Source organism: Cupressus sempervirens, chromosome 10 (genome assembly GCF_028749045.1).
Source record: "Cupressus sempervirens isolate cs-2001-9-10 chromosome 10, ASM2874904v1, whole genome shotgun sequence".
Classification (NCBI taxonomy): Eukaryota; Viridiplantae; Streptophyta; class Pinopsida; order Cupressales; family Cupressaceae; genus Cupressus; species Cupressus sempervirens.
The window spans coordinates 9303991-9317193 of NC_143127.1; the positions used below are offsets into that span (position 1 = coordinate 9303991).

The 13203-nt window shown below is 32.5% G+C and overlaps 1 protein-coding gene across 1 annotated transcript; it reads left to right on the top strand.

Annotated features, from left to right (window-relative positions):
* Window positions 1-10619: 10619 nt before the first annotated feature.
* Window positions 10620-12909, top strand: LOC149532300 (uncharacterized). Its single transcript, XM_089804363.1, has 6 exons — window positions 10620-10805; window positions 10896-10972; window positions 11238-11274; window positions 11836-11944; window positions 12036-12234; window positions 12335-12909. Exons 1-6 carry the CDS (start codon window positions 10706-10708, stop codon window positions 12674-12676), a joined length of 864 nt encoding a protein of 287 aa, XP_089660489.1. The 5' UTR covers window positions 10620-10705; the 3' UTR covers window positions 12677-12909.
* The last annotated feature ends 294 nt before the right edge of the window (window positions 12910-13203 follow it).

The following is a 13203-nucleotide window of genomic DNA, read 5'->3' on the forward strand; positions in this document are numbered from 1 at the left end:
TCGATGGATTCCCACTGAAGCTGCCCAGGTACCCAGATGATATGATCGTGCTCATGGAGATCATGAGGCAAGCAGTACAAGTGAACACGTTGAGTGCCAGCCTAAAGAAGAAAGGGTATGAATTCCCTATAAAAGTTGGAGCATACATTTGTGAAACTAGATCAGATGCAAAGAATATACTCAAAGCATTTGAGAGTAAATACAAATTGGAAGAGTATGAAGCAGTAAGGCCCCTGTTTGATCCTAACGAATATGCTAGAAATGTGCTTCAAGTTGGAAGCATAATCAAATGTGTAACAACCATGGAGGATTATTGGGCAGATTGTAAAGATGAATTGGAGAGTTGAGATCGTGCCTTTGCCAGATTTAAAATTGATCAAGTAAAGGCATATGGTATAAATTTAGACGTGGAGGGACTGGAAGATGATGGTCAAAATATGTACAACAATACATATTCGACTAAGTTGAGGAATACTCCCATAAGTTTTGAACCATATGTTGACATAGTAGAAGATTTCGATGTCATGATGGCAAGAATAATCAAAAGGACTGGGAAGTGGGTTGGATGGATAGCTAAGAAAAGACAGAGTAGGAGTAAAACTACTCAAGCTTCCACATCCACAGCTACCACAACTTCCTCTCAGAGTGCCATTCCTGGTGCTACTGCCACAACTGCTCAAGTTCCAGCTCAATCTACAAGCAGAGGTGATCAACCCCTGGAGAGGAATGTTCTAATAACCCCAACCTGTCAAGGGGATCACTACCAGTAATCGAAACTCAAGCCAAAGCTGAAAAAGAAATGGAGGAATAGAAAGATGGATCTCCCACTCCAGTAACACCTCCACATGCTGCTCTTCCCCCATCTCCTCAAGCTTCTCCAACTCCATCTCTTCATGCTACCCTTGTCTCATCCCCCCGTCGCAGCCCCACTCCATCCATAAGCGCTCCTATTCTTAAGCCTACTGGATCTCCTATTCAGATAGTAGAAATTGGAGATGATAAAAGTAGTAGTAGTGAATCTACTAAGTCTAATGAAGCTACCCAGAAAGCTCAAGAAGGAGAGAAAGCTCTAGGTTCATCTTGGCTCCTTTCTCGAGATCCAAAGACCCATTTTTCTATAGCTACAGCAAGAATGACTCCAGTAAAGAAGAAAATGTTCAGCATTGAATCGCTCGTAACAGCCTCCAAAGTGATTAATACAGAGTCTTGGCTTGAGGATACTTTGGAGGAGAAGAGGAAAAGAAAAGATGAAAATTTTCCTTCAAAGGATGTTGTTTCTCAAGCGGTTCGCTCAGGATCTGCCTTAGTAAAAACTAAAAAGCAGAAGACCTTGTCAATATTGGGACGAGATCCAGAAATAGGGCACCTAACTATGGAGGTAGAAAAACCAAACAAGGCAAGGAGAATTGAAGATATGAGGCCAGAAGATTTCACTCTGCACTCAATTGACCTTGGGGAAGCTAGACATGATACAAAAGTAGGCCTATGGAAATCGAGTAATGAGGTGATAGAAGAGCAACTGGAGGATCTCAAGTCATCAAAGGTCAGAATGAAAGCAAAAATAGAGGAGTTGAGAAGATTCATCCGGCAATTAGTTGTTCCATTGGCAACTATCACTGGTGTGCCTTCCACTAAAAATCCTTCAACAGAAGAGGTACAAGCCTTCATATCATAGCTCCAGAAAGATAGGTATTTTGGTCAGATTGGAAAAGAATGGATTGAGAAGCTCAGTACAGATGGAGCTTTCCTAATTGATCAAATTGGGAATGTTATCCTTCAGTTAGAAATTGAGAAGGATAATATCACTTCCAATCACAACACTTTGGCCGCTGAAAAGGCAAGGTGTGATGAATGCATTTCTCTCTTAAATATGATCATCCAAATGAAGGCAAAAGAGGCAGTTGAAGCAAAGATTTTGAAGAAGGGAACTGAGACTTTGTTCGAATGGCTTCAAAACATGCAATTCAAGCAGGAGATGATTCAAGAGGTAGAGGAAGGACTTAGAGAAACAAAGGAAAAGGTGAAGAAGATCCAAGACAAAGCATTTGAGCTTATGCAAGGATTACACACTGACTCACAAAGCAGTGGGCAAGGAAAGGCTCTCATTGAGATAGAAGTAATGAAGAATAATTTCTCCACATACTTGAGTAACTTATCTGGGATGACTTTAATGAGTCAAAATAGAGTGGTAGAGTTGCAGGCACTAAGTGGATGTGTGCATGTGGTAGCTGGAGAGTTAACAAGTCAGTTGGGTGCAGTAAAGGAGTTAACTCGGGAGCATTCAAAGTGGCTCTTAAGATTCACCAATGTACATGTGCCTAGTCATAAGGAGATAATCCCGATTATAGTGGTTGCCAAAACATATAGGGCAAAAACTGAAAAGGGAAAGAAGTCTAAATGACTTATTCAATATTCCTTTTTTTTTTGTTTTCTGATGTAAATGTTGCAAATTTCTATAAATTTTGAAATCCAACAAACTGGCATCTAGCCATTTGTCATTTTCAGAAGATGAACTGATTGAAATTCCCATTGTAATGGTCATCTCTCAAAACCTATATGTATGAAATTCAATGATTAATCAAAGGTCGGAAAATTTTGGTGTGAAGTACTATCTGTTGCAGAGACAATTGAATAGCACTTCATTTCAATCATTTTCCATTCCAGTAGGTACTGTAATTTGTTAGTATTTCCTTTCTGCGTTACAGAGAACTAAGAAAGAATAGAGTTTCATTTCCCCTATTTTCTGGATTTCAAATGGATGTAATAAGTATTGTTATATTTCATTTGACGAAAGGATTTTGTTAGTTTTCCTGATTCATCAGTTGTACTCCAGATTTAGATTTCAACTTATTTTAGTCTTGCGCAAATGGATTTATGAATTCATAAGAAGTGTGGATACATAAATCTATTTCGATATTGAGAAATTTTTCTTGCCTAAATTAAGTTCTAGTTAGGCTTAATTTGGTTTTCCTCTCCTGCTCTCGGGTTGAGAGCATACCCCGATTTAGATAAGTAGAAACAAACATAATTCATTGAAGATTATTGATATAGGGAGCTGTACCTAACAATTTAGAGAAAAGCCGGTAACCATAAAATGGCTTTTCAACTGTTGTGAATAGATATTGTTCATAATCTGGGCATTAAGAGTCATAATTTCATGAAAGATAAAAGAAGAAGTCTGTTTACCAACACTTATGTAATAATATTTCAAAAAAATAGTATTGTTATCTACAAGTAATCTATATCCTGATCAAGGATCAGTTTTCAGATTGAGTGCAACCTTTCCTAATAATAAGGAATAGCCACATATTTCATTTTAGATTTGGTAAATAAACAAGGATCTGTTGCAATTGTCAAGCTACAGGCCTTAACATATTCTATTTTTTGGTTGAAAAATTCATACCTTATAACTTTTAAAATTTAAAATAGTATTCTTATATGAAATGCAATCCATATCTTGATCATGTTTCAGTTTTCACATCTAGTTGAAGCTTTTCCAGGAAAAGGAATAGCCTTATTATCTCATTCTAGATTTGTTAAATAAATAAGGATAAAATAGTATTCTTGTCTAGAGAAGCAATTTATATTTTGATCATGGGTCAGTTTTCATATTTTTTTATGCAGGAGGTTACTCAAAGCTCTCAACTTGGCTACATAGACTTAAATTTAAATTTAGTTGTATATTATTCTTTGGTGGTCAGTTTCCTGGTATTGGTGCTTGAAGCCCTTTCACAAAGTGATATAGTTGTATTTATCAAGTTTGATCAACGTCTTTCCAACAAAATATTATGTTCTCTCTTTCTGGTCAATATTTGTGCTAGATGTGCTATATTTGATTTTGAGCTAACTTGGTTCATGGAAAATTGAACAATCAAGTGAAAAGAAGCTTAGTAGAAGATGCAAAAATTGATTCCTAGCAAGTCTCAGATCATTTTGTAACTTTGGGGTAGGAGATTTATTCAATTCCTAGCTAACCTGGTCCATAGATAATTTACAGAGCAAAAATGCCATATCATTGTAGTACAACAATTCCACAGCATTTGCAAAGTAAATCTAATTAGTCCGCAATCTAAGTTGCATAATTTAAGACAAAAATGCATGATGCAGATCCATTTCTAAATGCTTGTAAGAAACTTGGAGCTTCGGAGGAATATATAGTTGAGAAAGTAATGCCATTAACTATATTAATTTAGATTGTTCCTACTGCTAAACATACTTCTATGCTCTATCCCACTTTATCAGTTTTATGCACTGCTAATGTTAATACATGAAAAGAGATGCTACATTTTTGTATCTTATGTGACCTTCCCTTGCTGCTAAAGTACCTTAAAAATAGTTAAATAAACCTACAATCCTACATGATATCCTCTTTTCTGCACTTGTTCTTTCATAACCAAAGTGTGAAGAAGAAACTGAAAAGAAACAATTCTTAAAAGAAATTAAACTGAACAAAAATACCAAGCACAAAGTTGTTTGTTGACTGTAAATCCAATGTCATTCACTATTTTCTAGATGGCTCTCATTATTGCTACTGATTTACTCATAATTTTCTGCAATCCTTCTTATAACAATAAAAAATGATTTCACCAAATACATAATGCATGTTAGAGTGTAATAAAACATTTGATAGACTGACCAATTGTCTCTTGCTTCAAGCATAAAATTTACACACAGCAAGCATAGAATTTAGAAAGCATGCACATTATAGTAGTAGTTAGAATTTTTTAAGATCAATCTGTTGTGTTATAAGATGGATATAAGTAGCACAATGCGGTCAAGTATCATTTGTTGAAACCTAGCCTTCATAAATCTCTCTCAACTCTTTCCCACAACAAAATCCTCTCATGACTTTCAATGTCGTTGTCTCCTCTTTCGCATTGGTGAAGGAAATCCTCAAAAGGGGTGATCAAAAATTTGCAAAAAGAATCGCTCTATTTGTGATCAAATATCTTGCATATTTGACCACTCTAATATTCATTTAGACCGGTACAATGTAAGTACCAACTCTTTCTATTTCCTCATTGGCACTACAAAAGACAATCTATTGCACAATTTTAAAATATAATCCCTCTCGTGGGTTCTAAATAGACAGTTCCCAATGAATATATCATCCAAAAAAAAAGGTATGAAATAAGAAAGGCAAATTAGGAAACCCCTGCACACAATGTAAACAGTGGTGGACATGAATATCACGTAACATTCCAAAGCAAAAGAGGACTGGACATGACCTAACATTTGTGATTAATTCCATTTTGGTCACATTTCTTGCATTCTTTAGCTACAATAATGTACAAGAACATATTCTAAGCAAGAAGTACAAAACGAAAAAAAAGAAATGTAACCTTATAAAGAGCTTCATTTGCTGTTGTTTCAAGCAGTTATTTTTATCATATGATATAATCAAGAAGTGGATAACCAAGGAAATTGTTAACAAATGGAAATTGATAAAGTTAAGTAGTATATTGCATCTATGATAAGGATGTCTTTGAACATTTGATTTGAAAGTCACCCAATTCAACTGTTTAACAATCAGCAAAAAATTTCCACTTTATCTGGGTGAAACTTTTGACATGGATTTAAATCAACTAAAAAAATATGTTGAATTCTCTTATAGACTTGAAGCAACCTTACAAGGGAAGTGTGTATACTCACAAAATAATACAAGACCTATGGAGCAAAACTGAGCAAACCCTACGGGGGGTTGGCCTAGGAGGGTTTCCACTCTGTCTGCTTCTTTAGTGGCTCCATTGCTCCCCTTCACTAGCAAAACCAAAGCCACCTTGCCTCAAACTTGCCCTTGCCTCCATCTGTCGACATTGCGTCTAGTAGCGAAATGGGTTCATGTTGTATAACAAATGACCAACGTTTTTCTTTTTTCTTTCTCTTATATCCCATTAGTGTCGCAATTGTGATGTTGTCAGGCTATAATTGAAAAAAAAGAAGCCAAAAACACATTACATTTGCCTGTCGTCGCAAATTGACCCCTAATGTATTAGTGTCAATACCTAAGTAGGGTGAGGGCTTTTTATTAGATATTTTTTTGTCATTTGAACACACAAGTTTTTGGAGAGCAATTTGGGAATTGAAGTTAATGAATTATTGAAAGATTAGGAATATTTGGATTTACATGTGTTCACTAGATTGTCCATAATTTTAGATGTCGGATTGAGGTAGGGTTTGAGAATCCATTTATGGAAATTATTTTGAAAAAATCTATCTACTTCATGTCTACCACGTTGCTAGAATTTGTTTATTGAAATTTATAGGATGATATCTCTGGAGCAATTATGATTTGCAGTTGAAAATATAATTGGATTCATGTATTATTTGGGAAACTTTGTATGAAGTAAACAATATAATCCTGCTACTTAACTTTGTATTGAAAAATCTAGATGTGAGCAACCAGTAGAAAATTCACGTTAAAATTTAAAGAAATTGGAAAACTATGTTTTTTATATTCATATCAAAAACCTTTTTAATATGAGAAATTAAACAATAGAAACTTAGAGGAAAACATATACATTCAAGATAACGAATGAAGTATATTATGCTTGCATGTTTTTAGAAAATCAAAGACGTGAAAATACTAGTTGCATACTTATTTTTATTTTATTAAAATATAATTTGATTTTTAGATTTATTAAAAATAAATAAAATTTATTTAATTAATTTTAGAAATTAAAAATTATTTTTTAAGAAAATTATTATTTATTTATTTCAAAATTTAAATAAATAAATACTACTTATGTTTATATAAAAGAATTTTTAATATTGATGCTTTTTAAATATATAAATATATGTATTTGTGATTTAGATATATTTAAAGAGAAGTTATAGTAGAGTTCACTATATAATCATCTAGCTATGAATATTTAATATTATGAGACAAATTATAAATAATTTAATTATAATTATAATTTCAAGTTTGAGTTATTTGTACTTGCATTATGAATTAAAGGAAAAGTAAATATTATTATTGGACTTAAATAGAAGTCCAATTAATATTTTAGAAACAAAATTGATGCTAATATTTAATTTAACAATATGCATTTATGTTTTTAATTAAGTCGCTTATGATTTAAGATTATTTATATTAATAACATGATAATATTGCACGACATTTAATATGCACAAAGAGATTTGATTTATAAATACTTGTTAATTTAAATAAGGATATCGACCTCAATTACGCGGTTAATACTGACATTTGTGTGAACATTAATGACAACATACAATTGAATTTTTTTTTCCAACAATTGGTTGTAGTGAATCCTCAATTTTGAACAGACTTGGGTTAAACTATCATGATATTCAAAATGAACTCCCCTTGGTATTTCATTTTTTATGATGATTATTTCTTGGTTGTTAAATGGGCCTTTAATTTTTTCGACCACTAGTTTTGGTAACATATTTTGTAGATTATAGTGATATCGAGGAAGAGATCATACTTTGGTACGAGTCAATGTTTTAATTTTTTAATCTTTAAAATAATTGTGGGTAGATTGATGTCATATTTTTTTTTTTGCAAAAAACATCAAAATAAATCTAAGGATAAGAAGATTTGATTATTTTGTATTAATCAAATTGGTATGTTAACTTGAAATAGTAAGCTTGCCCAATTATTTTGATTTTTTAATATTTTCTATAGAATATATTATACGACGTTAATCTAGTGCACAATTCTCTTGAAGATTAAAACATTAAAACATATAAGTTTTGGTCAATTTATAGTAATCATACACTAGAGATTTCTGAAATGGAGTTTAGGGTCAATAAAATAATAGTAAAAAAATATTTTTAAATGTAAGAAAATACAAATATGGTAATAAATCTTTAGAGCCTTGGGTATTGATGTAGAGGCATCTTCAGTGTAAGGGAAATCTTGCATCACCCAAAAATATTTATGTTTTGTCTTTTTCAATAAGGGTTATCTTAGTACAACTCATTGTTATTCTTGGAAGCTTGCTTTTTTTAGTAAGTTGGTTGTTGAAGCTTAGAATGTTTTGATTTCATCCATGGAGGTTCACTTTAGATATATTAGCCTACATTAGTAAACTTTAATTGCAATATCAAGTCCATTTGTAAAATCATTAATTTGTTGTATACTAGTAGCATGGTATAAAAAATTGAAATCAGTTTTGAAAGAGTTTAAAGCCTCCAAAAAGGGATTAAACTGTTTGCACTAGTCAGACATTGTAGATAGTTTTATGAAATTTTTGAACATAACAAAAGCACATAACACTTGATGAACGATACTCCCCTTAATAACACAAATGTACATAATAGAAATAGAGAAATAACAAGTTGCACGAGCATAAAATTGGCTTCTTATTATCTCCAAAATTATGGAATTGTAAATTTTAGAAGTAAACCATTCAAAGCCACATGATCATTTTCCTTTCAATATTTTGTAAGCTAGAGCCCACTAATAACCCATAACTGTTCTAGGCAATCCTACGAGCCCTCTTTATATAAGCAATTTTTCACCACCCAAGAAGGTTCTAGAAATTTAACCCTAGACCTTAAGGCTGACCAACACTAAATTATTATTATTTTTCATATTTTATATTACATTAGAGTAGGCCCCAACAACTTTCAAAACTCAATAAATCTTGAAGGAATTACATTTTTTCTGATTTCAGATGGCACAACTTTTGTTGAAGACCATAACTCATCGCAAGTTTCTTCGATTAGCTATTAGGACCCCATTTCAAAAATATTGTGAAGTGCTCCATAGCACTTGACTTGCACAACCTCTAGTCAACTAAGGTTTGACCCTTTCTTAGAGCTTCTAAAGCCTTCAAAACTAACTTCAAATTTTTTATACCCTACTACCAATAGTGAACATTTTCATTAACTTCACAAATAGACTTCATATTGCAATGAAACTTAACTGGTTGATTTTTATATCTAAAACAAAGCTCTAGGGATTAAATTATAACATTTTGAGCTCAAACAATCAACTTACTAAAAATAGTAAGCTTTCAAAAATAACAACTCCACCTAAGATAGCCCTTATTGAAAAAGACAACACCCAAATATTTTTGGGAGATGCAAGATTTCCCTTACACCTAGGATGCACTTGCATTAGACACTAGGTAATTTGGGAAGTGACCTTGTCACATCTCAACTACTCAGAGGAAAACTAAGATGGTTAACCTTGTCCCTAGTCAATCATGATGAATCTTCAACATGTCTTCCTTTCTATTTGACTAGATATTCTTGCATATGTCATGTTTCTTATGCTTCTACCAACATGACTATCAAAAATTCCTTTAATCTCCTTGGTAGCTGAAAAACGTTTCTGGATTACTCTAGTGTGCTCTTGTGACCTATCCAATGGATATGCAATGGATATCCAATGGAAATGCAATCAACACTCTTATGGCTCTAATACCATATAAGAATTTTTCTAAGGTAATGAATGTAATGTTGAGATCTACAAGCTCAATAGATAGAAAATTCATTATCCTAAGTAAACTTAAGTAAAGTGTAATAAGTGAATATTTAATTGTGCCAATAGGTTTTTATCTTCATTTGAAAATCAAAAACTTGGACCAATTATTATGTTTGCCACCATAAGATACAATCTTAAGCTTGGTGTAAACCATCATAAGAATCACAAAGATTAGTTGTATATCTTTACAAAAGAATACAAAATACACGTGAAACAAAACATATTTTTTATGTCTTGCAAAATTACATCCAACCCCTGAGATACTATTGCATCAATAGTAAATAAGAGCATTATTTTAAATACAACATCATATCATCGAAGTTGGCAATTGTTGGATGATAAGAGCAAGAAGAAGTTAGTGTGGAAGAAAATAAATAATCTTAATTTAAAAGATTTTTAAAAAAATTTATTTGTATTTCTATATTGAACTAGGATTATCTTTGCACATTTAAATCTATTCTAAAATCAAGAATGTAAAAGTTTAACATCAAGACTAAATATGTGTAAATAGAATGAAACAAAATTCAAACTATTTGTTGATTTGAGGACTAAAATACCACTACTAATACATCAATCATTCCAATAAAGATAATCATATGACAACAACTTAAAATAGAAGAAAAAAAAAACAAGAGAACATAATTTCTTTTTAATGTATGAACTTCTAATAGAAATACTTTTCAACATATAAACACAATATTTTTCCCAAATATAATTAAATTCCTTTAAAAAAATTAATATTTTAGTTTTATTTTGAAAAAGTCCTCCTTGCTGATGGAATAGATGTCCCTCCAACACGTCCCACCTGTTGGAAAAAGTTAGAAGTCTGCCGTAATCAGTGGACAAAACTGAAAATCCAATTGATGTTAGTCAAGATTTTGCCTGTTTTTTCTCACACTCTCTTCACACGGCCAACACGTTTTCTTACTCAACTCATTTTCCCCATACGCGTTGTTGGAAGATTTGCATGGAGTGGGAAGCTTCCTATGCCATAAAATTCCTCGCTACATTTTCTTGAAAAGTTTGGAATTGTCGGCATTCATTCCAGATTATAAAAGACGGCAACAAAAATTCCATATTACGCGTACATCACACTCCTATTCCTCCAACCGTGGAAAATCTGTTTATTCATCAAAAGAAATTCTTCTATATATACCCATTTCGTGTTTCTTATGAACTCTGCAACAGATTTACATATTCTACTTTGGCTCGTTAATATAAATTGTAGTTAGTTTGTATACTGTAAGTATGAGACAATATGTGCACTCTGAAATGCCTCGTCTTCGTTGGACTTGTGATCTGCATCGCTCTTTTATTAATGCAATTCACAGCATTGGAGGAGAAAAAAGTTAGTGCTCTTTTACAGTATGCTTTAATTGTCATGTTGGATTAATTTTTTTGTGATTAAACTTTCATTTATTGTTTGGGGTGCATACAGAGGCCACACCAAAGCTTATTGTGGAGCTGATGGGTGTCAATGGAGTCAGCATTTCCCATGTGAAAAGCCATCTTCAGGTGCCATTCTAACAATTGCATTATTTGTAATTCATTAGTCAGCATGATACCCAACAAAAAAAAATGTTTTTTTTTAACAAATTTGCTTCGTCTATGATTAGCTATAATTTCTTTAGTTCAGAGTGCTTGGCAGCTTAACTTCAAACGTGTGATCTGTGATAACACATTATTATGAATTTCAAGGAGTCTTTGAATTTTGATTGAATTCTCTCAAATAAATGTTATGGTAGGCCACTCTAATATGTCTGAACTGATTTTATTGTAGATGTATCGGAATAGGAAGAAAAATGAAAATTGCCAAGGTAAGCAAATTGTCACACTGTAATAATTACATTTTACCATTCTGACCTTCTTCCAGCCTTGTCTAACACACTTATAATGCAAAGAGTTTTGTGGATAGAAGTTGGATGGTATAATCTAAAAGCAAATTATCCCCCTGTTAAAGATTTTTTTCCAGTCTTGGCCAATTTCACTTACATGTCTACCAATTTAATTTTATCTTAAAAATATTAGATTTAATTATAAATTTTCCTTTTCTAATTCATTATATGAATAATATGAATCAATATTAAAAACATACATATAATTAAACCCATTTACAATCTTTCCTAAGCATCCAAATTTTCACTACTCCTTTCTCTTATAATCTTCCAGCTTGCAGAGATTCTTCCTGCTCCTAAAATCTCCTATCGTTTTTAAGACTCCTTCCTACCTCCTATAAAGTATCCACTCCTCGCCTTCTTAGGGAAAGAATTACTTTTGTTACAGGCGAAAAGTGTATGTAGTTATAATCTTGGAAGACTTGTAAGGAAAATGTCTAGTATTGATGTTATTGTTTTGATTTCACATGGAACCCAATTCAGGAAACCACAATGTTGAGAAAGATGAGAAGAGAAGAAAGCGTTGGAGAGATACAAATGGCATTGACAAGGAGTTAGGGAAGTATAGCTCCTCCATACACTCACACAGAAGGTAATAAATCAAAAATTTTGAGTTTTAATGAATATCTGTGTGGGGATTTTACTCTTTCCATTTTCCTAATTGGGTATGTTTCAAAGTGCAGATTGAGGGCATGTAAAGTTCAGTCTTCTTTACGAGAAGAAGAAGAAGCTGCTTTCAAAACTTGTGGTTATAATTACATGACTCAAATTACTTCATGTAATCAGCAATATCGGAATCAAAATGATCAAGTCAAGAGAAAATTGTGTACACAATGGCGTGACGGTAAAACATATTGCAGGCACCCCACGTTAGATTTACTGGTAAATAATCACATTATAGTTTTGTGGGTTCATGTATATGACTTCTCTTTTTATTGTCCTGGTCACTTTGATTGATGGGTCCATTTATATTTCTTCTTAGAAAATTGGAATGGAAGATCTAAAGCGTCAATATGAACGGAAGGAGGAAGAAGAAAGACTTATCCCACCTGAACATCCATTAAAAGACACGAGCTTAACTTACTACCGTGGGAAATTTGCTTCATTTGATGGAGGCTCCATTTGTAACAACAAAGAGGAAAGTAGAGAAGAAAAAGGCATTTCAATTTCATGTGGCAGCAGCATTAATGATGGAGAATATAGCAGTGAGATTGACAATGTTTGGAGAGTTGAAAGCAAGGGCCAAGATGACGCCACATTTGATAAAAAACCAATGCTTCGAGAGGATGACATTCGGTTAGAGTTATCAATTTCAATACCTTGAGAGTTTCTAGATTGTATCAAAGTCTCTTAATGTTTATATATATCGTTGTATCAGAGTCTCTTAATGTTCATGTAAGTCGGTTTGTTAATTGTATCTTGAATTATAATGCTCTTACAAAAGGGGGTGTCTAGAAATATTCCTATATCCATTAGGTCTAAACTTCTTCCTTTACTTGTCTGTTTTGGTAAGATTATTTTAAACGTCCGTGAAAAAATTAAAATAATTAAACCTATGCTAATAATAATATTATGTATTAACATACACTATCCTTGTAGTGACTGAACATAAATTTTAATGTGTTTAGTGACATGTCATTTTCCAAATTAAGCAAAGGGTCAAGGTTTTGGTAAATAGGTTTTAGGAATCTCTGCAAAGTGTCAATGGGAATAGTATAAAATGGTTTATATATATATAAAAGATTTTTTGTGTTTTATATATATATATCTTAGTAAAATGGTGTTGTTGAAGAAAATAATAAGATCTTAATGGTGATGGTACAATGTGTTCTATAATTCAAGATATTTCTT

Bases quoted from the DNA above. Each gene is read 5' to 3' on its own strand.
- LOC149532300 (XM_089804363.1), top strand. From the start codon at position 10,706: ATGAGACAATATGTGCACTCTGAAATGCCTCGTCTTCGTTGGACTTGT. The intron at 10,973-11,237 runs GTGCCATTCTAA...ATTTTATTGTAG, and splicing joins ATGTGAAAAGCCATCTTCAG to ATGTATCGGAATAGGAAGAA. The intron at 11,945-12,035 runs GTAATAAATCAA...TTCAAAGTGCAG, and splicing joins TCCATACACTCACACAGAAG to ATTGAGGGCATGTAAAGTTC.